The following is a 26,484-nucleotide window of genomic DNA, read 5'->3' as shown; positions in this document are numbered from 1 at the left end:
TCAAACCTTTCTTAACTCACAAAACTTTAAAGTAAAAGAAAATCTGTGCTCGGAGGGGCCCAGAGAGCACATCTAATCCAGCCCGTCCACTTTCAGAGGTGGAAACTGAGGCCCAGAGAAGTCTGCCACCCGCTCAAGGTCACACAGCGACAGGCACCATAATCCAGGGGCCGGAGCAGATGGGCACGCAAAGCCCACACACAGCACACTGAACAGCAAGTGAAAGAAAGTTGGCTGTAGGAGGGTCTACGGTGGTGATTCCCAGCTGGTTTAAATCCAGAATACTTTTCAATAAGACTCAAAATCTCACAGCTCCAGCCCCACCCCAGACACTCTGTGTGCACCACAGGTGGCAGACCTTGGTGGAAATCACTGCATTGAGCTTCGCTTTCTGTAATTCGTATTACAGAAACAATAAATATATTATTTTCTATTTTCCAAATAGAAGATGGCACTGTAAGTCTGAACAGGCTTTGCAAACTGTCATCGCACTTTCCCCCAAGATTCTAATGTGGGAACCTCAGAGGAAGGGAGCCCCCTGTTCCCTCTTCCAGGCAGGGAGAATCCCTCCCCACCCCAAACAGCCATGGACTCACCTTGGCGTGGAGCTTCGTGATGTCAGGTCTCCGCTCAGAGAGGTTGAAAAGCTAGAAGGAGGAAAAGGAAGAGATTGTGAGAAGGTTGGCTCTCTCTCTCTCTCTCTCTCTCTCTCTCTCTCTCTCCCTCTCTTCCCTCCTGGAAACTCTACCTACATGACCATACATGGAGTCCTACCAGATACACACGGATGGACAGGAACTCAACTACAGGTTCTCAGGATAAAGAGGGAGACAGAAACAAGTATGTACATGCCCAGCCACTCCCCTGGATGAGCGGACATCCTGAACTGAAGACGAGAAGGGGACAGAACCTGTCTCAGGTCCCACATGCCACCCCCAAGGTGGGCATCTCTCCACACTGAATGGAAATTCAGTAGTGTCAAACGATAAGCATTTGGCCATCTCTGGTTTCCTCTTCACAGGTCGACTTCAGAAGCTCACCGCACGAAGATGTAACTGCTCCGTGGTCGGATGCCCTCCATAGGAGGGTGCAAACTGTGCTGGGTCAGCCCTCTCAGACCCCTGACACCCCTCTCCCAGAAGACACCCCCCAACACCTGACCACATCCCACGGGAATCCCCCAACCTCTGGATTCCCTTCTCCACCTCTGAAGGAGGCGTGCAGAACTCCCCACATCCACCTCATGGTCTGGGAAACTCAGGACCCCTGTGATGTCGCCTGGGGAGAGAAGAGGACTGCAGGGTTTGGAACGGGCAGGATGCAGCAAAAACCCATGGAATCCTGGGCTCCTGAAATAGGGCAGGATCTCAGATAGCTTCTGGTCCACTCTTGAGGCCGTAAAGGAACACACTTTATGCCATTAACAATGGCTAACACTTCAGTGTTACAGTGTCCACAGCCTGCCAGGCCGCACTAAGGACTTTACATCTACCACCTGCCTTAATTCTCTCCACAACCATAGAGGTAAGTAGACCCATTTTACAGATGGGGATCCTAAGGCTTAATGAGGCTAAGTGCCAAGATCAGATAGTTGGTGAGAGCACAGCAGCATTCCAACCCAGAACATTCCGATGTTTAATGCCAGACTCTTAACAACGCCCAACATAGCTGACGGATGGGTCTCTGTAGAGGGCTGAATGGTATCCCACAAAAATTCACATCGACGCGGAACTTCAGAATGTGACTTTATTTGGAAATAGGTCCTTTGCTGATGTAAGTAGTCAAGGATCTGGAGATGAGATCATCCTGGATTCAGGGTGGGCCCCAAATCCAATGACTGGTGTCCTTATAAGAAGAGGAGAGGCCACACGGACACAGGAAAGAAGGAAGGTCACATGATGACAGAAGTAGAGACTAGAGCAAGGTTACTACAAGCCAAGGAGGCACTAGACTGCCGGGAGCCACCAGAAGACAGGAAGAGGCAAGGCAGGACTCTCCCCTGTGGGATTCGGAGAGAGCATGGCCCCACTGACACCTTGATTTGGACTTCTAGCTTCCAGACTGTGAAAAAATTAATTTTGTTGTTTTAAGCCACCTAATTTGTGGTAATTTGTTACATTAGCCCTAGGGACCTAATACAGTCCCTACACCCCACCTGTGCTCAGACCTCCCAGGGCAGCCCCTCATGATGGTCTGTCCAATCTGTGGGTCCAGGCCACAAGTACCTCCCTGTAAAGCAGGCCTGAGCGCTCTTATGAGGCCAGGATAGATCCAATCCCCCAGGGCAGCCCTTCTGACATTAGAGACCATGGTGGGGGGTGGAGGGGACTTCCTCCACACTGGTTAGGAGATCCTCCTGTGCCAGGTATGATCCCGGTGTCAGCAACACCAGGTCTCTCAAGACACACTCTGCCACAACTCTGCCCTAAGACTGCTCAGCAGCACAGACAGTATGACACCTCTGCCACTTCCTGACTCTGTGACCTTAGACAAACACCCCACCTCTCTGTGTTCTCGAAAAACCTGCTTCCTAGGACTGTCGTGGTGTCAAATATGTGAAAAGGAGTTAGAACAGGGCCTGGCTTATCACCAGGGCTCAATAACATGAGCTTTTCCCGTTATTCTCTCCTCCTGGTCAACACACGTACGTACACCCACACGCACATGCGCGTACCCACACGTACACACAAACATACAAACCACACACACACACACACACACACACACACACACACACACGACTTGGCTCCAGATGCCGCATCCCAGCTGCAGAGACACTCCTTAGGGCCAAGGGCAGGTGCAGGGAGAGAAGAGGAACAGCTGGCTCAGGGGCAGGTGGGACAAGACACCAGCAGGAGGAGGTGGCAAGCAGAAAGGACGGGGCACTGGGCCAGCGGGCAAGGGGCCCCATCCTCACCAGGTAGTTGCCTCCATGTTTGGACTTGAGCATCTGGGCCACCTCACGGAGGTTGCTCCGGAAGTTCTCCTCATTGGCTGTGCTGGGGAAGGAGACGGCGATGATCCTCTCAGTGACATACACCAGGTCCAGCTCACAGCTGTCCTCCGCGGCCCGGCTCACACTCATGTTTCTGGGGAGACAGTAGGCAGAGGCGGGTCCTGATCAGAATCCAGGCCCCCAGGACAAGGTCCAGGGATCTAAACCCCCTACACACTATACGTGGCCCCCAAATCTAACCCAGGGGGCTTGGCTGCCCCCTGACCCAGAGCGAAAGCCAGAGCCTTCCCCTGGCAAGGCCAATGCAGCCCACAAGCCCAGTCTGGGAGCGCCGGGGATAACAGAGCTGGGCAGGAGCTGGCAAGGATCTCAGGCCATTTCTGAGCCAAAGAGCGATGACACCAATCCTAGGTGCGCATCAATCCTGTCGGCATGGCCTTCAACCTGTGATCCCAGAGGTCAGAGGTCAGAGCCAGGGCCGGAACCAGCCAGGGCCCGGGAGTCCAGCTCAGCCTCCTAATATACTGTGGCCGCCTGGTCTGGCAGAAGTTTCTCGAAGGATCCCTGGACGGCTCCGGAAGAGGAAGGAGAGCCTGAACTGGGTCCTCTCACATCCTGGAGCTAGCCTTCTGCTGCCCTCCCCTTGCTCTGAGCTGTGGAGTGGGCGGGGAGGCCCCTCAGGAGCAGGGGCAGCTCAGGTGACATGCTCACCTGGGCTCCAGGTAAGCCAGACCACAGCACACATTCCAGCCCTCCCCAGAGGCAGGACAGCTCCTGCCCTTTTTCCCTGGCTCTCTCCCCACCTCTGGCAGCTCCCACTGCCCCGCAGGGCTGCTTCCTACCAGTGACCTCCCTGATTTCTAAGGGCTCAGGAAGCAGAGGGGGCTGCTGCAGCGGCAGGTGATCCCCAGACATCCCAGTGCCACCTGAGCTCCTCAGAGAGGTGGGGAGCCCCCTGGGCTGGGCACCGGGTGAGGGGAGGTGGGTTCTCACACCTTTACACCTCACCCAACTGCTCTTCCAAAGGAGGGTCCAGGGTGCCCACTGGGGAGCTGATGGGAAGGGGAAATGGGTCTCAGGACACTGGCATTCCATTCTGAGGCCCACCTGTAGTTTCTGGGGTCACCTCACACCCTCCCCTTCTTATCCCATCATCCCAGCCTCCTAGGGTCCTGCTTCCCTTCTCTACCCAAGGTGGGCAACTCACAGTTCATGTTGATAACCCTTCACTTCTGTGGGGTAAAGTTGGGACTGGAGGGGCAGCGGGAGGAATACCATGGGGTGTTTTAAAGTGATGGGGTGACATGGGGGTACAGCCCCGGGACACCAAGAAACCGGACAGAATACAGATCTCCACCACGGTTAGCTCCGAGCCCAACTGTGTAGACGGGGCTTGGAAACAGGAGAGCCAAGGGTGACATACAGCTTCTCTGTGGTGGCAATGACAGGGACCAAGTAGCAGAGGGGCCAGTGCGCTGGGAGCCCACTTTGAATTTGGCCTCTGAGTCCGGGTCTTTCCCTGTCCTGCAGCCTTTGGGGGTGGGGCTCCTACTCAAGGCAGAACAGCACCACCACCTGGACAACCTCAGCATCGCACTCTGCACCCACCCACCCCAAGGTGATTCTCATCTGTAGGGGAGGAGGGGATACTCTAAAGGACCCCGCCAGTCTCTGTGGACAGCTGGCAGCTGGACTACAACCCACCCACACCAGACCCTCTCTGACTGGTGGTCCATATCCCTGGGGCCAGATTCTCACTCATCTCAGGAGCCTCAGGGGCGAGGGGGGAGTCAGAGAGGCAAGGGCCCAAGCCAAAAAACCAGAGAACCTGGACCCAGGGAAAAGAGACTCTGGGGCTTCCCTGGCGGCGCAGTGGTTGAGAGTCTGCCTGCCAATGCAGGGGACGTGGGGTCGTGCCCCGGTCCGGGAAGATCCAAAATGCCGCGGAGTGCCTGGGCCCGTGAGCCATGGCCGCTGAGCCTGCGTGTCCGGAGCCTGTGCTCCGCACGGGAGAGGCCACAACAGTGAGAGGCCCGCGTACCGCAAAAAAAAAAAAAAAAAGAGAGAGACTCTGGATGAGCAAAGTCCCCTGTGCATCCCCTTCCCCCAGCCCCCACCAGCTCAGCCAGATAGAGAACCTTCCTTTTATAAGTGACCCTCCAACAACAGAAACCTCTGCCTGTGGAGAAGAACGGGATCTAGCACAGGCACCAGCACCAGCCGGTCCTGAATGCAAACCCAGTGCTGCCTCTTAGTGGTTGTGTGACCTTTCACGAATCGCTTCACCTCCCTGAGACTCAGTTTCTTCATCTGCAAAATGGGAATAAAATACTTACCTTGCAGGGTTGTTGCAAGGACTAGATGAGATCATGCAGGTAAATGAAGAATCCAGCTCAAGCACTGGCTTCAAGCTAAAACTTTTGAGTTTCCCACTGGCATCTGCCTGCATCCTCTCTCTGTGGCTTCCACGTCCACCCGTGCTCCCTATCACGTGCTTTGTGACTTTGGTCTCGGAGACCCAGAGGCATGACTTGCTGGGAACACCCACAGTGACCTCACTGCCTGCACCCACTGCGTCCCCCATAGCCCAGGCATACCTGATGGGCTGGGGATCGGGCTGGACACTTGGCGTGACTCTGGTGGAGCTCTGGGAAAGAGAGGAGAGAAGCAGCGTTAGGGCGGTGGCCGGCTGGATGGCAGGAGGACAGCAGAGAGCTGTCCACGCGAGCTGTCAGGGCCACGCGGAAACACAGATTCCCTTCTCCTGCCTCTGCCAACATTCCAGCCCAGGCACCCTAAAGTCCAGCAACACAGCAACTCAAAGCCAAAAGCGATCAATGCCAATCCCACATGAGCGCGCCAGTGTGCCTGCGAGCCCCCAAGGGGAAGGGCTCTCTTTCCTTGGGCGAGGGAGAAATCCCAAATGCTGAGAAGTGCACCACGCCTGGGCTGTTGCCATGTGGCTGAGTACACACTCAATAAAAGTTACTAAACCGATGGAAACGCATTTCACCTGGATTCGCTGGATGTCAGAATCGTGACCCCAAGTGGAGAATAGAGGTGGCAACCATGAAAGAAGGAAAGATGAGAGCACCGGCCCCGCTCTGTCCAGCTCTGAACATTTCTCCTCTGACCACCAGCTGCCCACATTCCCCTCCTTTAAAGCAGCAACACCGGCTCATTCAACCAAGTTTTGAGACAAGAAGCGGCCAGGCACGGTGTGCACCACCCAGGGCTAGGCAGCAAATCGTGCTCCGAAGGACGCACTGTCCATGTCTGTTACCCCCCTCACCCATTCCCATCTCCAGGGTTGTCGACTTGTACAAAATTAGGCAAATGGACCCAAGTCGGTGTCCAAAACATCCCAGGGCAACCCAGCAGCACGGTGACGAAAGTGCAGGATCAGAGTCCCACAGCATCCTGCCGGGCAGCCTTGCATTACTTAACGCTCTGAGCCTCTATAATGTCACCAGTGAGACGGAACAATCCTTACGGTATTGCTTGAAGATTAAAGGGAATTATGCATATAAGGCGCTTACACGCTCTTACCATTATTACATCAAGTGCAATTAAAAGGGTAGTTAGCGATACAGCCAAACATTCACCCCTACAGTAAAGCAAAACCCTGCGTCACCAGCTGCCACCATCCTTTCAGCCGTCTCGCTCGATGCAGAACCGGACGTGCAACCTGCACATTCCCAGGCCCAGCCAGAGCCCTCTGAGCCCACTGGCACCGTCCAAACATCCCTGAGCCTCCCCAAAACCGGCCTTTCCTGACCACCAATTTGCATCTACCTCTTGGAGGAGACGGAACCACAATCCACCAAGGAGAGGAGAAACAGATGACCAGCAAGATTCACCTCAGATTTCGGGCTGGACCACTGGGGTCCCAAGAAGAGGAGCCCCCTTCAGCCCTCTCCAGGCCCCGCAGCGCCTACGAGGCAGGGGTGGGGGGGCCCTGAGGCCCAGCTCCCAGCTGAGCCCAAAGTCAGGGCAGCCCCGCTAAGAGGAGGACCCTCCACCCAGCCTCCCGTAAGAAGGCTGCGGCCAGAGTCCCCTCTGCCTGGGCCGCCGCCCAGCTCTGAACAGCTCAGCCTTGGAGGCAGCAGGAGGAGGAAACAGCCAAGGGGGGCTGTCAGGGTGGAAAGTTTCTCTGTCTCCCCAGCTCTCCTGGCCCTGAGGACTTGGGTTTGCATGAGTCAGGCTTGGGGAGCTGGGGGGTGCGAAGGCGGGGGCAGTAAGGAGGGGTTGAGTTGTGTTTGGTTTTCAAGACCCGAACCAGGCTGTTCCAAAACTACCCACTCGGAGGAACGCAGAAACCCAACACTTCATCCGTCTCCGTTTCGCTGGTCCCTCATGAGGAGCCGCTGAATCTCCCCAGGCCCTAGGCCCTGCTCCAGGCCTCAGGGCCACCCTGCTATAAATAGCCCCTCGGGTTCCATCCACTGCTGACCCACAGCCATGTTTGGAGGAGGCTGCACCGCTGCTTCTAACAACTGGAAGCCACAACCGTAGCCAAGGCTGGAGGTGTGGCCAGGAACACGGGGCCAGGCCCAGGGAGCTCAGAGAGACAATGGGATATTGAGACAGGCTTGGCAGGGGGACCGCGGAGCCGAGGGGAGCCAGGGGAGCTGCCACGGGCACAGGGGCGAGAGGCATGGACAGGGCAGGAGAGCCAGCTCCCGCTCGCTTCTCCACCCCCCCTCCCCAATGTTACAACACTCCACATTCCTCAGCCTCCCCACCCCAAAAAACCAGGAAAGATAAATAAAAACTTGGCCCCAGCAGAGTCTGGCCATACTGCCTCCAGAGGTGATAAGACAAAGTCCAAGCCGGCTCTGCTCCGCCAGGCTTGTGGGGTGGGGGTGGGGGAAGGGGTGGCAGGGGGGGAAACTGCCCTGGACAGTGACCCCAGCCCAGAGGACAGGGACGAACAGCTGGACAGTCATCCCCTGATGAATCACTGGGCTGCCCTCTAACTGACAGTGCTTCCTGTTTTCCGCAAAGTTTGGGGGCATGTGACACTCACTGGCAGAAAGCAGACGTGCACAGGTAACACGTCTGAGGGTTGGTGGAAAGAGTCACAAGGAGAACCGGAGAACCAGAAATGGGTCGGGGGAGGGGGCGGAGCATGTGAGCAACACAATTTAACGCTCCAGGAAACACAGTGACCTCCCACATGCAGGGCTAGAGACGGGGCACCTTCGCCAGCTGCCTAATCACACAGGCCGTTTTCAAGAGGGAGGCTGTCCTCTCTGCTCCCCAACGTCACGTGCATTGTCTCATTCAGTGAACTTCACTGAGGGCCACCGGCTGTGCGTGAGTTCCCTGACCTCAGAGAGCTTACATTCTTCGAAGGAAGATACTCATCCACGAAGCCAGTGTAAGAAGCAGTCGCTTGGTCTCACTGACCAATCTGTAAAATGGGTACAGCACAGTCTTGTGTGATATACCTGCTCCACTTAGAGCCTCCAGGAAAAACTACCAGAGGGCTTTACAAAGAGTACTCTAAACGCTTTATTTTATAAAGAAAAAGAAGCTCTCTGTCTGCCCGTAATTCCATTCCTTTCCTCTCTGGGGCTGTCAGAGTCCTTTACCCACAGGCTCTGAACTTCTTCCCTGCTCCACCCAAGACATAGATCAATAATAGGACTTTTGATCCAACTCCCTAGGCACCAAGATCTCTCCCCTATCGTCATCACCAAAACACAGTCTCTCCTTTGCTTAAAGGACACTGTGAAAGGAAATTCCACAGCCTTCCTCAAACAGTGTCTTACTTCTCTTACTATCAGGCAGTTCCTCCTGGTATCTAACCCTCACCCTTCCTGCTACAGATTCGGCCAACTCTGTTGGCTTTGGTCCTCACTGCAGGCGGAAGCTGCAGCCCACCGCTCAGATAGATGCTCCACGGCAGCTCAAGATCTATGACCCTTGGCTCCGTTTTTTGCCTTCTTCCCCGCCATGTAGCAAGAGTGGGAACCCGAGGACCTGGGTGGGGTTGGTTTGGAGCAACGACTGTGTGGGAAGAGTCCTGCCTTCCTTTGAGGTTCATAGACCAAACACAACAGCTCTGGACCAAAAGAAAAGCTGTTTCCGGAGCCCACGTCCCCAGGGGGCACAGTTGGGAGGAGGGTCTGGAAGCAACACCAGGGGCCATGTCAGGCAGGCAGAGATTGGTGACCAATCTACGTCAGGGGCCCTTCCCCACCCCTATGACTCCTCTGGGGGCTGTGGCCAACCCCCTCCCCTCCACACCAGCCCCTCCAGCCACACCCCTTCCTCTCTCCTTCCTGCCCACCCGCCTGGATTTTTCCAAAACAAAGTGCGACACAGCACATCATCCACAAACTCTGCAACACACCAACCCCGTTGGAGGAAAACAGCCATTCCTGCCCTGTGAGTCCTGGGCTGCGGGCCAGAGACAGGAAAACAGCTCAACAAACAGGCACATTATCACAGCAGCAGGCCCAGAGCAGCAACTATGCCGCTTCGGAAACGGGTCTCCTCACCCGAGGCAGACTGCAGGAGAGCCCAGAGGCTGGGGAGGGGACCCTGAAGTCACTCAACCTGGGACAGGTGTCTGGGATCCTCCAGAATTAGGTTTTCTCTCTTCCTCTGCAGTACTTGTGCCATTCTGCAATCTGCTCACTTGCTTAGCCTTTCATGAACTCCTTTAACTAAACTAACTAGACCCAAACTCATCTTGTCCCTTCTCCCATATCCAGGCAAGACGCCACCCTTACCCACCCCGGCACGCACAGACACACACTCTTTCATCCCAGATCAACAGAACTTTCTCCTAAAAAACCTCTCATTCCAACTAAGCGGCAACCTCTTTCTTCTCCAGGACCAAGGTCACACATACCCTTGCATCAAAAAGTTCTCCATGATGTCTAACTTCACTCTCTCTTGCTGCAGCCTTACCTTGTAGGATCTGTCTGGCCCAGGCTGGAGCTGTGGGGAGCAACTGCTCTAGGACTCGGCTCATAAGAGTGTCCAGACCATTGGCTAAAAGGCTTGGTTCACACACCATCGCCCTGTCCCCTGGCCAAGGGTTGGGAGCCCTGGAAACACCAGATCCAGGCAGCAGTCCCAGGATGGGATGGAGAAGACATTCATTGAGTCAGCGAGCCCCTCCAAGCCTCTGTTTCCTCACCTATAAAATGGGGCCACAGCATCTGCCATAGCGGGATGTCACGGGGATCAAAAAATACCCAGCCAATGGGGACTTCCCTGGTGGTCCAGTGGTTAAGACTCCACGCTGCCACTTCAGGGGGCATGGGTTTGATCCCTAGTGGAGGAACTAAGATCCCACATGCTGCACAGCACGACCACACACACACACAAAATATATACCCAGCCCTTAGCCAAAATAACAGTAATAGGACCGGCTAACATTTATTGAGCACATAGTATACCCTCTGTGTGCATTAAGCTAGTTAACTTTTAGTAGCAGGCACACAAGAAAATTACTTTCTCCCCTGTACCCCAGCCCCAGAAACATCACAAACTCGGACAAGGGTCCATCCCAGCATGTGTACTCCACGCCCATAGGACCCGCGCGTACCTTGAACAGAGCCTTGCCCATTAATTTGAGAGGCATGTTTCTGCTCTTCCTGGCGGGGCCCTGTGTGGCCCGGGGGACACCTCCACCTTGCCGGGCTGGCCTTGCGGGGCTGGCCCAGGGCAATGTGACGGAGGTGATGGGCTCACCACAGAAGTGTGCTGCCTGCAGCAGCCCAGCACCTCCCTCCGAGGCCCTCCCCGCCATGGGTCAGGCAGCTGTCAGATGATAGGGCCTCATGCCATCAACAGCTCCCCCATGCCAACCGCCAAAACCACTCCCTGTTCCTCTGCAGATCAGGGCGGGCAAGGATGGAGAGGCCAGCAGAGGGGCAAATTGTCAGAGAAGGGCAGGGAAAAAAGAGAAAGGTCCGATGTTGCCGGGCATCTGCCCCTGGGGTGGTGTGAGGACAAGCCCAGGCACGAGTTCGGCTCAAAGCAGGGTCCCAGGAGAGCCCCTCTTCCCTTCCCTGGGGTCCTTCCACTTAAGGAATTTGCCCATCGCCCTCCAGCAGGGCAGGAGGAGCCCATGAGACCAACCAGCCCATGTTCCTGCTCCCTCCTGAATCAATGGCATTTAGCCCATTCTCAAAGGCTTCTCCCTCTGAAGAAGCAGAGCCTGCGATTCCCCAGGGGCTGATGACCCTCCAAGAGCCCAGGAGTCCCTCTTCATCTCTGCCCCTAGTCCCTCTTGCTGCAGTGTTGCCCATTCCCCTGGCCGCTGCCCTGGTGACCGCTCACCACCCAGCGAGGGCTCGCACAGCAGCCTCTGCTCCCCTCCATCCCCACCTTGCAGCAATAAGGTCTGCCTCAGTGACGGGCAAACCAACTCTAGATCCAGCTGGGCTGGAGGCTGAAGCCAAGACTAAGGCCCAGTGTCTAAGTCATGGGGCCTGCTCACCCTCCCAGCCCCTCTCCCCACTCCGGAATTGAGATGAGCTATTCTACAGAGGCTGCGAGGGATGCCCACCAAACAAGACAGGTGTCAGGCATCGTCCGCCTCCCCCATCCCCCGCACCCCAGGGACTCGCCACACCTTCCTCCTTCCCTTCCGAATACTTACATCTTCCTCAAGGCTTTTCCGTGTGTTTCCACCCCGGAAGGCTCCTTCTCCCTGGAGACAAAAAAAAGGCAGTCAGAGAGGGCAGTCGAGGAAAGACATCGAAAGGTACCAGGTCTTTCATCTGCTGGATGTGGCAGTGGTGGGGGTGAGGGCTTGGCAGAAGGGTCTGGGAGGGGGCTTGGTTGTTTGTGTAGCATTTCTTTGTCCACTAACGGCCCTTCAGAGCCAACCATATCCTCTCATTTGCGTCTCTCCTGGGGGAGACATTATTATTCCCATTTCTGCAGATGAGAAAACTGAGGCACAGATAGGCTCAGGACTTGCTACAGTCTCACAAATAGAACCTTGGAGGAGTTGGGAGGTGAACCCAAGTCCTCCATCTCTGAGCCCACCACTCCATGCCGGCCGTTGCCAGGAGACGCCTCTCAGCTGCCAGCCTCGGTTTCCCCACCACACGACCCACCCACTTCCTTCCCTTCCTCCTCCACGCAGCCTTGAGGAAATTGTCTGTCTGCTGAGTCAGAAAGACGTGTTTGGAAAGATCTGCCTGGCTCTCTCACATTCTACATATCTAATAAAGAAGCCCACGTTTAACCACAGGCTTCTCCCTCCCTGTCTGCCTAGTTCCCCAGCAATCCATTTCTGAACACACAAGGGGATGCTCCGATATCCAGCTTTCAGTGCCACCCATGTCTCCGTCCTTCCCCCAAGTTCCCCAAATCTACTCCAGAAGGGTGTCCTCAAACACATCCGTTCACTTTCCCCCCAATCTTCCTTATGCTTTCCCGGCCTCCCCAGGCGCTCACCCTGCCCTACCTGCTGTCACTCACCGTGTCCACTACATTCTTTGGAGCAGTTTCAGTGTTGACGGGCTGTGGGCAGAGGGAGAAAACAGCATGAGGCCTCAGGGCAAACATCCCCAGGTTGGCTCTCTCCCCGGGGCTGGTGGCCGTGATGGGCAGGCCTCCTGAGACAGCACCGATGGTGCCAACCCAAGACTCAGACATATTGTGCTGACCCCAAGCTTGGGGGGCAGAGTCTGGAAAATGAAAGACAATCCTGTCGGTCCTAGAACCATCCAGCTTGACAAAACTCACTAAGGCCCCTAACTCCGACAGTCACCGACCCCTCAAAAAGGAACAAGGAGCGAGTAAGTGACTCTTGCTCCTACCTGCCAGGCACGTGTGCCTACACCAGCCGCTTCATTTATTCACAAGAACCCAGTGAGGTAAGTACTATTACTGCCTTTGAGCCCCACTTTACAAATAAGGAGAAATTTGATGAGTGGACCAAAGCCACTGACTACTAAGGGGGACAAAAGGGTTGGAACCCCATCTTGGGTCTCTACACTTCACGCTGTGTGAAACCACAGCAGCCGCAGATACCAGGCCTGCCAGAGTCTTCATGCTTCGGTGGGCTTTCAAGGGCCATCCCCACCTTTGGCCCTGCCCCCTTGCAGACCTCAATTTCCTTACTCCAAAACTCTCTTCCATCCAGACCCCTTGCTATTCCCACATCCAGGCTTTTGTTTGCGGAGCAGCTTCTCCTCTTTTCTTACTAGCTCTCCTCCTCCATGAAGCCCTCCCTGAACACCCCAGCAAAGGGCTCTCTCTCTCCCACCTCAGAACTCCAGTAAGCCTTACTGTCTGAGCTACTTATCTGGTCCTCAGCGTGTGAATAATCTCATTGTGGGAATATGTCTAATTCCCCAACTCTTGTTTTATTTTTATTTGTGATTCTTATCCCACCTGCCTCCGAAACAGATTCAAAGCAGCATTTTTACCAACCGAGTTGCCATAGCCCTCGGGCCGGAGATTGTGCCGTATGTGTAGCGAGCCATCAATAAACACCCGGGGACTGATCCTGTCCCTCACCCTGGTGCCGTCCTTCCCTTGCGCAGACCAACTTCCTACTAAAGGCATCCTGAAACGTGGGCTCCTTGGACTCCCCCATAATGAGAGAGAAACTCCCCATTCCAGGGCCACCTCCTGACCACGGTCTCCAGGGCTCCATTTCCAACTCAGTGATGTGGTTAGAGGGGCCCTTGAATCACACAGATGGACGTGGACATGAACGTCAAGGTCACGGAAACAAGCCTTTCCTGAGATGACTGTGGACCAGGTTTAGACAGTAGGTCTCTGAATAGGAAGCACCTGCCCCAACCCCATCCCGGGACCTGAGGGTGAGCTGTTCATGTCTGAAGACAGGGGAGTGGATAGAATGACCTCTGAAATGTTCTGGCATCTGGGAGGAGAACTGGGCCAAGATAGGGATGGAGGAAGGAAGTGGGCTGAGCTGAAGGCAGTAGCGCTCTTTCTAAAAACGCCCAGACTTTCCCCCTACTGCCTGGGAGACAAGAGACTGAGGCCAAAACTTCTTTCCAGGTGGGTGAAACCCCCTGTATAGTTCAGGGTCAAGGCAACTTGGGAGGGTTGAGGGAAGACAGAGTCCAGGAACGTCGTATCAGCCAGCCCCTCCCAGCCCACTAGGTGGGCCCACCTGGAGTGTGAGGATGGCTCTGCAGGGGGAGTCAAGAGGCCACATTCTGTCCCCCCCAGCCCAGCCCTAATCCTCACCTAGCCAGCCCCCAGAACCCCATTCCTGAGCCACAGGCCACCGGGCAGGAGGCAAATGAGCCCACAGGAAATCCCCCGGGATCCCTTCCCCAGACTGAGCTCTAGGAGCTGCCTAACAATCAGGACCAGGGTCTCCGCTCAGTCTCCAACCACCACCCGGCCCCACCCAGGGGAGTCCTCTGCAGCAGTGCCAGCCTGCCCCAGCCCTCTGAGCCTCCGCCCATCTCTTCTGGTCCAGGGCTCTGTAATGCTCATGTGGAGACCATGGGCTGGGCAGAACGGGCCAACTGCCCCCGCTCTGAGCTGCTCTGGCTTTCTGTGGGGAGGAGAAGCCCTGGAGGGCAGATCACAGGGACCTTCTGCGTGCAGTCTACACAACAGGACTGCCTCTGAACCCAGACCTCCCAGTTCCAAAGCCCTCCCTCTTCACAGTCTATATAATCCCCCTCCCTGACTGGGGGGGTCAGAAGGTTCAGAAATGGGGTGGGATGGAGCAACCAGAGACAAGAGTACCTGCCCCAGGCCCATTACAGGCCCTGAAGAGCCTCCCAAGAGATCCCGACGGGGCAGAGCAGAGTGAGAGCCGGGGGTCTCAAACTTCAGTGTGCCTCCCAGTCACCTGGAGGGCTGCTGACGGACACACGGGTGGCTGGGCCCTCCCCAGAGGGTCGGATCCAGTAGCCTAGAGAGGGACTCAAGAATGTGCATCTCTAACAGTTTCCAGGTCTGGGGATGACACTTTGAAAACCGCTGGTCTAGTCTGACAGCATTGGCAGCAGACGGCTGGGCCACGTCCTGACTCTCTCTGCTACTGACTCTGTGACCTCAAGCAGGTCACCCTGTCCTTGCTGCTCTTCAGCGGGAAGGCATGGTCCTCTTTTGTGAGAAGCAAGTGAGATGAAGCACTTAGAACGGGGCCTGCCGCTTAGGAAGCTCTCAATAAATGTGAGCTGTTATTTAACAGCTCCGACTGCACAGGTGCAAGGCCGGGCCCTCTCCCAGCCCACCCTGCCCCACCTTGCCCCACCTTGACCCTCCTGCCCCATCCCTCCTGGGTCTGACACAATGCAGACCAGGCAGTCAACTTTAGAAACCACAGGCCTCAGCAGGGCACGAGAAACTTCTCTCCCTGCCAGCAACCATCTGAGCACCAGCCCCTCTGCTCCCAGCCCTTCCCCACACCAGCTGGAGGCCAGCCACAGGGCCAGCCACCAGACGCCTGCCTTCAGCGTACCGGTGGAGAGGCCTTCTGAGGAGCTAGAAATTTCCAGAAACGCTTTCCAACCTCAACACCCAGTGTTTTCCTGCAGTGTTTGCAAACACAGCCCAGCAGGCATGCTGCGCTCCCCACCCCTCCCTTCCACCCCAGTCCTCCTGGGATTGAAGTCCTGCTTCTCTGCTTTCCATGCGCTGCCAGCTCTGGGGCTGCTGGGAATGAAAAAGCCAAGGGAACTCATCACGGGGCGGGGTGGGCGTGGGTGTTCTCCCCTGAGGCTGCCCCTGCCCTAGGCCCTGCAGGGAAGCTTGGGTATACTAGGGAAAGCTCCCAGGCCATCAGGGCTGTGGTCTCCGGAGGCCACAGCCCCAGAGTTCCAGTGGTTGGCAGAGACCCACTAAGCCTCGGCTGTCACCCTACCGTTAGCTCGGAAACATACACACACACACCATCTTTGCACACCACTCCTCAGACACCATCTCCTCCCTCCCCATTTCACAGATGGGGAAACTGAGGTACAGAGAGGTGCGGGTATGACTCGCCCAGCCTCTCACAGTGAGATGCATGGCAGGACTCAGGTGGGCACCCAGGTTTTATAAAGCCCATCACTGAGCTCACCCACTGCCCCTCACCCTGATCCCCAGCCAGCCTGCAGGCAGGGTTAGCTCTTGCCTCTTGGTTGGTGGACCCTGCTCTTCCTTCTTCCTCAGACTCAGCTGTAGAAGGATGAAGCAGAGGGAGCCCCGACAGGGATGGCCCCTCCCCCACCTGGCCCCTCCCCCTGCCCAATCCCAAAACGAACCCTGGCTTTCTAAAGCTGAGGGTGGCCAAATCACTGCCCCACCAGGGGTCTTCCAGAACGCCTCTTGCTCCCAAGCAGGACGACTCGAACTCAGCTCAGGAGCAGGTGGCAGAGCTTAGACCTAGTGCCACTCGACGGCCAGGTCTTGCTATCTGTGACCACTCTGCTCTGGGGCCTCAAACCCGGGAGTCGGGAGCAAGGGAAGGACTGGAGTGAGGCTCTTAGGGCAGAAAACGTAAGGAGGCATTTAGTCTCAGGATGCACAACGCTGAGAGCAAGACCTTCTCCAATTGTGCACCCCAGGTGCCTCACTTGCCTTACCTCTTCCCGGCCCTGGTCTGGAGGTGCATTTTCCTAACATTACTGCAGTAACAGCAATTACTCAGCAGGTACTAATGATGCCTTGGGCTTAACACTGGGCTCCTGGCTTTCATGATCATTATTCCTCATAACCAATGCTCACAAGGCAAGCATTACCCCATTTTACAGGTGAGGAAACTGAGGGCCCGAGAGATTAAATAACCTGGCCAACGTCACACAGCCTGTAGATAAGGACAGCTGCTATCTGAATGCCACTCTTTACATCCCCTCATGCTCTGTCTCTCCCCGCTGGCCATAATCTTCATTCAGTTCCTCTTACTCCTTCCTAATCAACTGCCCTCCCGTTGGGAACAAGCTTTCTGCGGCTTAAAGACTAATTGTCTCAGGTCCTCAGGAGGAAAAGGTTTCTTCAATGCACTTCCAGAGGAAGAGGAGGAAACGGGCTGCAATAGGAGAGACTGGGACCAGACATCAGAGAGAACTTCCTGAATGTGAGGGGCTGTGAACCACAGTGTGGATAAGGGAAGCTGCACATCCTTTCCTCAAGTTTTGGGAGGTTTTTTTTTCCAAAAAAAGACATGCATGCCCTCTCCATGCGTTTACCCACCCCCAGCAGTGTGGGCCTGAGGGGGGGCCGGTCTGCAGAGGCCGAGGTGGCTGGGATGACTGCCTGGAGGTTCACGCAGCAGGACATTTCGGCGGCCTGCAGGGAGGGTGAGCTGGGAAAAAAATGTATCTGTGGGCTGCTGTTTTGGAGGAAGGAAAAGGCAGAGGGCCATAGCGGGTGGGGGGAGGTGCCCAAGCCCTGGACTGGGGGGAGGGGGGCGCAGAATGCGGACTCAGCCTCCAGAGGAACATTCCGTCCAGAAATTCCTCACACCCTCCCTCCTTCCACCCCTCCAGCTCTCTCCACTCTTGCCCCCTGGGAGGCCTGGAATCCGGGCAGTTTTTCAGGACAAAAAGACCCCATGACATCACATCTACTGCCACTGGACAGACAGACTGTGAGGTCAGGGCCGGTGCTGCCGGCCTGTCAAGAGGGGAAGGGAGCTGGCAAAGGAGGCGAGGTGGGGGGGGGTGCGGGCTGGGATGTCCTCAGCCCCAGCACCCAGAGCACGATATTCTAGGCTCACTCGTTCTCAAAATAGAACCCGAAGCAGATGAAGAGAGGGAACTGAAAGCCAAAGGGAAGGGCAGGGAAGCACCATTAACAGGGCACTTAGAGGGGGCGTGGCTGGGAGGGCACATAGCAGACCCCACAGCCAGTCGGGGGACCAGCACCTTGGTAACAACAAAAACACACAGCAGAGGCAGCAGGGAAGCACTGAGTGGAAACGTGGAAAAACTGAGTTTCCGGGGAGGTTGGCGAGCTCCACGTGGGCGCAGGTCAGCTCCTTGCCCCATGTTATTTCCCAGCATCCCCGGAAGGGAAAGCTTCAACACGGAGCGCAAGGGGCTCGAGAGAGGGCTCCGGCAGCCCAGGTCCCGTGAGTGTTTGGGGGAAGTCGCTCCAGGGGCCACATCCTCTCCCAGGCAGGCCAAGGCCACCAGAGTAAAAGAACAGGCTGGATGTGATTAAATGGAACATGACGCCTGATTTTCCCTGCACCCCCAGGGAGGGGACTGGGCAAGCCCACTCCTGTCCTCAGGGCCCCCCACAATTCACCCTGAGGGACCCAGCACCCGACTCCAGGTTGCTGAGGCTAGGCAACTGCGGACTCCCTCCCTCACCCCACCCTGTCCTGCTGGAATATTTCTCACACCCTCCTGCCAGGCTCCCCTCCCCGAGGATGCTGTTCTCCTCCCTCTCTGCCGGGGCACTCAGAGTCTGTGCCTCCCCAGGCCCTTCCTCCACGCCCCTCTGACCGCCCTTGCACAAGTCCTCCACCCCATGCTGAGCACCTGCACCGGCCTCGTGTCTGGTCTACCCAGCCCTCCTCCTGGCAGCCGCCTCTCCAGCGAGCCACACCCACCGCTGGCAGCAGACTCCCACTCTCAAAGCCTGCTTTGGGCCACTTCCCCACTCAAGGACCCACAATGGCCCTTAGTGTTTGGCTCGTCAAGTTCAAGTTCCCCAACCTGGCTTCTGGATTCCTCCCTTATCTGGCCGCCTCTTCCTCAGGTAGACTCCACTGCCTTCCCCCCTCCCCTACCTGCAGACTCTGCTCCCATCTCATCACTCCCCACCACCACGCCACACTACTCCCGCCTCCATTCCCACACTCAGGCCCTTCCCACAGGCACCCCAGCCAGGCCCACCAAGGTGATACAAGATTGCCTGGCCCCTCATACCCCCAGCGAGGGCACTGGATTTGCTGTGGCCCCCATCAGGCTTGGTCATTTGCACCAAGGCCCTACCCCTTCTCTGTTCCAGCCCTGCCACCTTCTGGAAGGCCCTCTCTCCTTCCCTCCTCTCTTCCATTGGCTCAAATCTTAACCTGGACTTGGAACAGCAGGCAGACTTCCTCAACCAGCGCAGCACAGACGGACTGCAGCCCACCCTGGGCCCCAAAGCCGCCTCCAGTCAGAACCCCCGAGGAGGGCACTAATTCATTTCCACCGTAGGGTTCTCTCTCTCTCTCCCACACTGAGCAGGGTCCCTGGAGGGCAGGGCCCTTCACCCAACTGGGGCCTCTCCCAGTGGGGGTCAAAGGGGAGGTGGTAAGCACATTCATAGATGCCTTGACCTTCGGGGACCATGTCCCTTCTCAGCCCAGCTTAAGGGCGGGACCTCAGTGGACCCTGAGGACTTCTACCTAAGCTTCCCCCAGGGAGGGAAACTCCCAACTGCACCCTAATAGGCATCAGTGAGTATGTGTTCCAGTGACAGCAACTCCCTTAGACAGCCCCAATGGGCCTTTTTAGGTGTTAGAAAGCTCTTCTTTACATCCAAGTCTCCCCCTCTTTATGAGACCCTCCACCTACGAGGTTCTACTTCGGAGAGCAACAGAAAGGAAGCCAGCTTGTCCTTCAAGACGCTCTCTCTCCCATTCTGCACCGGCCCGTGTTCTCCCTCTCCAGACTAAGCAGTCTAGGTGGTGCACAAACTGGATTTCCAACCTCCCTCATCGCTCTTGGAATCAAGACTCTCTCGGGCTCATTTCTCCTGGCATTGTTCCATTTTCCAGAATCTCCCAAAGATGCCCACCCATGGCCACCTCAGTGCCCTCGGATGAAATGCATCAGGGCTGGGAGTTTGAATGAACTAAAGCAACTTTTGGCCACTCTCCCTGATGGAGAGCCAAATGGCAGCGCCAGGCTGCGGGGCTCCACGTGCTTCTCTGCTGCCTTCTCTTCTTCCATGAGGCAGCGTGACGGCTCCTCACCCCAGGGGCACCTTGAGAAAGTCATTTGAAAATCTCAGGACCACCACCTCACAACCATTAGGATGGCTACTATAAAAAAAAAGGAAAAAAGAAAAGAAAAAGAAGAGGAGAGGAGAGAAGACAAGACAAGAGAAAAGAAGAGCGTTTTCGCAAAGATGTGGAGAAATTAGAACCTCTGTGCGCTACTGGTGGGAATATAAGATGGTACAGCCGCTGTGGGAAACAGTATGTTCCTCCAAAAAAATCAAAAACAGAATTACTATATAATCCAGCAGTTCAACTTTTGAGTATATATGCAAAGTAACTGAAAGCAGGGACTCGAAGAGATATTTGCACACCCATGTTCACAGCAGCATCATTCACAGTAACTAAAACACGGAAATAACCCAGGTGTCCATTGACAGATGAATGAATCCGTAAAATGTGGTATATACACACATTGGAATATTATTCAGCCTTAAAAAGGAAGGACATTCTGACACATGCTACAACGTGGGTGAACCTTGAGGACTTTATGCTAGGTGTAATAAGACAGTCACAAAAGGACAAATATTGTATGAATCCACTTACATGAGGTACTTGAGTAGTCAGATTCACAGAGACAGAAAGTAGAATGGTGGTTAGCAGGGACTGGGGAGTTATTATTTAATGGGTGCAGAGTTTTTCGTTTTACAAGATGAAAAGCCTTCTGGAGGTGGATGGTGGTGGTCGCTGTGCAATGAAATGGATGTATTTAATCCACTGACTGTGCACTCAAAAATGGTTAAGATGGTAATTTTTATGTTATGTGTATTTTACCATAATTTTTGAAATGAATTAGAGCAAAAAAAAAATCCCAGGGCCTCAGTCTCCTCTGCTGGGAAAGAGCAGGATTTGACTAGATGGCCTCCAGTCCTCTCACTCCTATGGCTCTGTGCCTACTGCATCTCCACCTGCCTTCCAGAAGCCCTGGCACTCAGCAGAAAGGAACCTTGCAGCCCCAGCATGAGAACAGTCCTGGCACAAGGCAGGCGTTCAGGAGATGTTTGTTGGTAGGATGGATGGCAGATAGGTGGATGGATAGACCTGCCCCTAAATCCCAGGCCCGCTGGCAAATGGAGAAGCTAGCTCATGGCTGGCACTGTTTAGAAGAAGAAATCCAGGAGCAGCCCATTTGGCAATATCGGTTATTTACATCAGCGGCAAGTACTAAGGGTATCGGGGAGAAAGCAGGCCCAGGAATCCAAAACCCCAGTCTTGATCCCAGCCCTTGCCACCGCTGCATGGCTGTGAATCAGTCCACTGGCCTTTCTGAGCCCCACTCTGCTCCTCTCCCCAGGAAGGGCTCACACCTGTCCAGACCTCCACACAAGTCGCTGTGGGCTCGGGTTGGCCCGGTGTCAGCGTAAGGGTTCTGAAAACTGCAGCTGCTGTGCAAGCCAGTCACATTTGTCATTATTATGGTTACGAGTGTGGACCATGCTGAAATCCCAGCGCCCCCTTCACATAGCTCTGTGGCCTTAGGCCTCATCTGTGTTCCTCATCTGAGACATTGGGATAATCACAGCACCTCCCTCACTGCATTACTGTGAAGGATAAATGAGTTTATTTTTGTACAGCTTTCACAGCAAAGGTCTGCAAAGAAAGTTCCACACAAGGGTTAACTTTTCGCTATTGCTCTGATTACTATTATAGATGAAACCAACCTGGCGTTCCCATCCCCCATCCACCTCCCCCACCGCAGACTCTCCACCCCACCTGCGACTCAATGGGTTTCGTTCCACAGGACATTTCAAGCATCTGCCACGGGGCTGGCCTGCGGACGAGAAGCAGTACCCACACGGCTCTCCCCTCACCCCCAGGTCTCCTGGGTGCCAGGCCGTGCGTGCAGAAGGGCTCCTATCTGGCCCACCGGGGTGGCCCCTCCACTTGGCCATCACCCTTGGGAAATTCCGTTTGACTCTTATTTTTCAGAAGTTGAGAAAAGCTGCTTCAGCACTTTCCAAGGATCAGGAGTGTCCACGGCAAACACACCCTCACTCCTCTCCATCTCGCCCCCGCCGGTGGACCCCACAGCAGGGAGGTGACCCTAGGAGCCTTCTACCCAAGGCCCTGGGCAACATCTGTTAAGTAAGACGAAAACATGGGTTGAAGATTAAGCCACTCTGCCCTGGCTGGCAGGGCACAGAGGCTGGCAAAAATCCTAGGCCCAGGGATGAGTGGTCCCAATCCCAGGGGAGTAGGACTGAAGTAAGATGGGTGAGAAGGCCAGAGGGAGAACTGGGGGCATGGAGAAAACTTGACAAACACACAGACACACAGTGTGAAGCAAGAGGGAAGGGGTGGGGAGGCCAGAGACCAGCCCTACAGAGGCTGAAGGCAGGCAGCAAAGGGAAAAGGAAGGAAAAATAAAACCCGCCCTTTCCTGCCCCTTGTGAACCTGCTCAAAGCACTCGCCTGCCTGCCTGCCTGCCTGCCTGCCTGCCATGAGGAAACAGGTGCTGAGTGCTCTCTGGGGGAAGCCAAACTTTCTCCCGGCTTCCCCTGGGCCACTTTCCCTCCCCGGGGACAGCAGCAGAGTTTCCAGCTGGAGGCTGGCCCCCCTAATAGGCCCCCACGGCCCACCAGTAAGGGATAGAGGACAGCTGTCCTATTTATTGAGCACCTAATCTGTGCCGGGCATCTGGCTGAATGCCTTTCTTCCAGCCACTCCACAAACATGCATTGAGCACCTACTATGTGCCAGACAGTGGGGATACAGCAATGAACACAAAGGACAGAAGTCCCTTGTCATCATAGAGTTCACATGCTAAACATGGGGGGAGTCTTTTAAACAAGATAAGCAAGTAAGATGGTGACACATGCTGAGGGGCAAAGAAAGCAGGGAAGGGAGAGAGGGTTGCTGGGGGAAGGGAAATCTGACACTTGGGTAAAGACCTCAAGGAGGGAAAGAGCCTGGCAAGTATCTGCAGGAAAAGCTTTGCAAGTGCAAAGGCCCTGAGGCAGCATCTTCCTGGTATGTTCAAGGACCAGCAAGAAGGCCAGGTAGTTACAGCAGAGTGAGTGAACGAGGGAGTTTCTGAAGATGAGGTCAGAGAGGAAATCTGTCTATTGTGCAGGGTTGTGTAGACCCATGGAAGAACCTGGGCCTTTACTCCAAGTGGTGGGCAGCCACTTGGAGGATTCTGAATACAGATTAATTCAGTGCGTTCATTTGTTCCTTTCATTTTCCTCACAGCCTTATAAGGTAGGTACTATTACTAACTCCCAACCCGCAGAGGGGAAACTGAGGTCCAGAGAGGTTAAGCCATGTGTCCACAGCCACAGACCCGGGGCCTGGGGAGCCGGGATCCAGAGGGAGGTAGTGGAACTCCCTCGCTCTTTGACCACTGCTGGGAGGGGTCAGGTCCTGACTCAGGTGGGGAAACCTCTGGTGTCACAGGCATTCCACCAGCAGATGGCTGATTCAACCTCCGCGAAGATCAGAGCCCCCCTGCCCAGATGGGGCACGTCACAGAGATGGGAAGCTTCCACAGCCTGGCTCAGGCAGGAGTCCCTTCTGGTATCTGACTGCAATCCCTCCAGCCAGAATGCCAACCTATTCCCTCCTGTTCCAACCCCTGACCCTTCCTCGCCTAAACAAAGTTCACAAGACTCCCGGGGTCAGGCGTCTGGCTTATGCCTGGAGAGCCCTAAACCCCAGAGACCCCCAGACATACTAGACCAGCCAAGGACGTTCTGTTCTCAGCAGTGAAGTGGAAGTTGGGTTGAAATGATGAGACGTAGGCTCGCCACCCCACCCCTCCCCACCCGCCCCCGACGGTGTCCCTCCACAGTCCCAGAGGGATTTCTCCCTGGCAGTTCCAAACCAGGCCTGCACTCTGGCCTCATCCCCACAGCACCCCACTCCCACCCCCTGCTGTTGTCAGATGACCTTCAACTGAGCTCTGCGCGGATAATACTCCACATCTGGAGCGGCACAGCCAGGCAGTGCCGAGGCCCAGAAGGGTTTGAGCCCAGTGAGATTAGGAAAGAGGAGCCGATGCAAGGAAGGCAAAGAGCTAAGCAGAGCCTGGGCTGGGAGGGCAGAGAGCAGGGACACTGTTCTGGGTCCAAAGACAGCTAAGAGTCACAAGTACTTTTGCATACTTTTTTTTTTGCATACTTTATTTCATTCCATCGATGACCCTGAACGGTGGCGGGGGCGGGGGGGGGGGGGGGCCGGGCGGTGGGGATATGTGTCAGCACAGAGAAAGCCTTTGGAGCATCCAGTGCAACCCCTCTCTTTGACGGAGAGGGAAACTGAGGTTCAGAAAGAGGGCAGGGACTGGCCCATTGTCATACGGCAAACAGGTGTTGGAGGAGAAAAGGCCAGGAGACCTGAGCGAGATTCCAGTATCCAAGCTGGATACCGCACGGGTGTGCAGATGCCTCCAACTGCCTGGGTCCTGCGGCACCCGTGCCGCCTCCCCCGGACTCCCACCCACATCAGTGTCACCACAGGCACCTCCACACCAGCCAGTCAGATGGTGGTGCCCACAGGGGCCCTCTGTGACGCACCCCACACGCAAACGCACACACAGGCACCTGCACACAGGCAGGCGCTTCCCTCTCCAGGCTCCAGGGCCCCGCCTGCCTCCTGCGCTGGGCTGGGGAGCAAGAGAGACCTCTGAAGGGAAGGAAGGCAGGGAGAGGGCAGGGAGGGACAAATTCCAAATCAGCCCAGCTGGGATCGGTCTGGAGCAGGCCTCTCTCCACAGCCCACAACTCACAGAAGTCCTGCCCCATCCATGCTTTTCCGGAAACCTGATTGGGGGAGAGAGGGAAGAGCGGGGGACGCGGAGAGAAGGCAGAAAAGCAGAGTCAGCGAAGGAGACTGGAGGTGGAACAGGCCACCTGAACGTGAGCAACTGCCCAGGTGTCTGGACTCTTGTGGGTCACGCCATCCTTCCCCCTGCCTCCAGCCAAACGGTACCTGACCAGGGACCGGGCGGGTGGAAGGAGATGCCATTCCCTGGTTCTGTAAGCCCCAGGACAACAGGCACCTGGCCAGACCTAGAAACAGGCGAGATGTCCTTTTATGGGTTTTTCCAAGGACTTAAGTCTCAAGATTGAAATAGGAGGCCCCGCATCTCATGAAGTCATGAAAGGACCTCATGACTCACTTCCTCCCAGTTCAGCTTCGGCCTCGGGACATGGCCCCTTCCTCATCATTACCTAATGGCCCAGCACCCATGGGGGCTACCAGCATGCTTGGGTCTCAAGCAAGCTGCAGCGGGAGCTGAGGAAAGAGGGGAGGCGGGGCTGGCAGGACAGGGAATGGACTGTCACTCACCACCAGTTCATGGCTGGATGGAGGAACGCAGGGAGCAGCCACCTGTGGGAGGAACAGAGAAAGGGCAAGGTTAGCATCTTCATCCCCACAGAAAACCAGGGCCTCCTGAGACCATTCCGCTCCCCGCCGCCCCGTGCTGGACACCCCTTCCTTCAGTTCACGAACACCGACACTCTCCAGCGGGAGGACCGTGGAGCAACACGGAAAGCTGCTTAGGCAATAACGCTCAGCGGGTGGGGGAGCGGCAGAAGGCAAAAGTGAAAAGCAAGTCCCATTTTTTAAACTCCGTAAAAAAATACGCGGAAAAACTGGAGGTCAAAGCACCAGGGTTAAGGTAATAAGAATAATTTTTTTTTCTTTGCTCTATGTTGTAAATTTCCTACACTATGGTACGATTTGTTTTAATTTTTTCAAAAACTGTGTTTAAGACCTCCAGAAAAGGAAGAGTCACCTCCTCCATTCTCCCAAATGCCAAGGTACCTGACCCAAAGGTCACAGCTGCAGACAACTGGCAAAGTTTCCCAGACCGTGCAGGGAAACAGGCTGGGGAAGGGCCTGTCGACTCTTCCGAAGGCGGCCGCATCGCTAATAGATGTGGAAGGCCTTGCAGAGCGCAAGCACCCTCGGCGGGTGAGCTATGACTGTCATCGTCCTCGGCTTCTTCTCTAATGGGGGAGGGGGGTGGCCATGTGGCCTCAAGACAGAGGGAGAGGGCAGGGAGGGGGCTGGTCTGCTCGCTACCCTGAGATAACACTCCCTCCCCAGGGGCCGGGCAGCCAAACCACTACCCTGACAATTAGCAGGGGCCTTTATCAGAGACTCAATGTGTTCCTTTCTTCTAGCTGGGACACGTTTTTCTTGGAGCTCATACCTCAACCTTGGCTCCAATTCCTGACCCAAACACCAGGCAGGGGGCCCACAGAGGGGACGGCGGGGGAAGCTCTCCCCGCCGCCACCCCCCGCTCCGGGCATGAGGGTGTCTGGACATAAGCCGTGGATCGCCGAAGAGTGGGGGGCTGCCTCCTCAAACAGTAGGCAACCCGGGCCCCCGCCCCAGCCGACAGCCCGGGCTCTATGAACATGGCTGTTCATAGAGGCCTCACCCTCAGCTGGGCCCTTCCTTCACCTGACCCTGTTCTAGCATCTGACCAGCCCCAGAGATCACCCGGCTTGACATACCCGCCTAGAAGGGAACCATACCTGTGGGACAGCGTGCCCCGGGCTCTGGAAGGGGTGGAGAGGCTGGGAGTTAGCATCCCTGGGTTCTTGACCCGGCCACACCACAGGCTCCCTGCCTACCTCATTCTCCAGCAAAGAAGCCTGAGCTGAACCTCAGTACCTGTCACC

General features: G+C 55.7%; 1 protein-coding gene across 4 annotated transcripts in view; it reads right to left on the bottom strand.

Annotated features, from left to right (window-relative positions):
• TNS1 (tensin 1) overlaps positions 1-26,484 on the bottom strand; it is a 190,978-nt gene that overhangs the window by 90,538 nt on the left and 73,956 nt on the right. For 2 of the 4 annotated variants that reach the window (XM_060016138.1, XM_060016139.1), the window contains 6 exons: positions 25,138-25,179; positions 12,413-12,454; positions 11,583-11,633; positions 5,554-5,603; positions 2,918-3,089; positions 597-647 (listed from right to left, as the gene is read on the bottom strand). In XM_060016138.1, the coding sequence (XP_059872121.1) occupies positions 597-647; positions 2,918-3,089; positions 5,554-5,603; positions 11,583-11,633; positions 12,413-12,454; positions 25,138-25,179 (408 nt within the window). Of the gene's footprint in view, positions 1-596; positions 648-2,917; positions 3,090-5,553; positions 5,604-5,969; positions 5,993-6,816; positions 6,920-11,582; positions 11,634-12,412; positions 12,455-25,137; positions 25,180-26,484 lie in introns of those variants that run through there. The other 2 variants (XM_060016141.1, XM_060016142.2) reach the window with 2 other exon arrangements.

Source organism: Delphinus delphis, chromosome 7, assembly GCF_949987515.2.
Source record: "Delphinus delphis chromosome 7, mDelDel1.2, whole genome shotgun sequence".
NCBI lineage: Eukaryota > Metazoa > Chordata > Mammalia > Artiodactyla > Delphinidae > Delphinus > Delphinus delphis.
The sequence above is the reverse complement of the archived record's forward strand: the minus strand, read 5'-3'. Positions and strand labels throughout refer to the sequence as shown.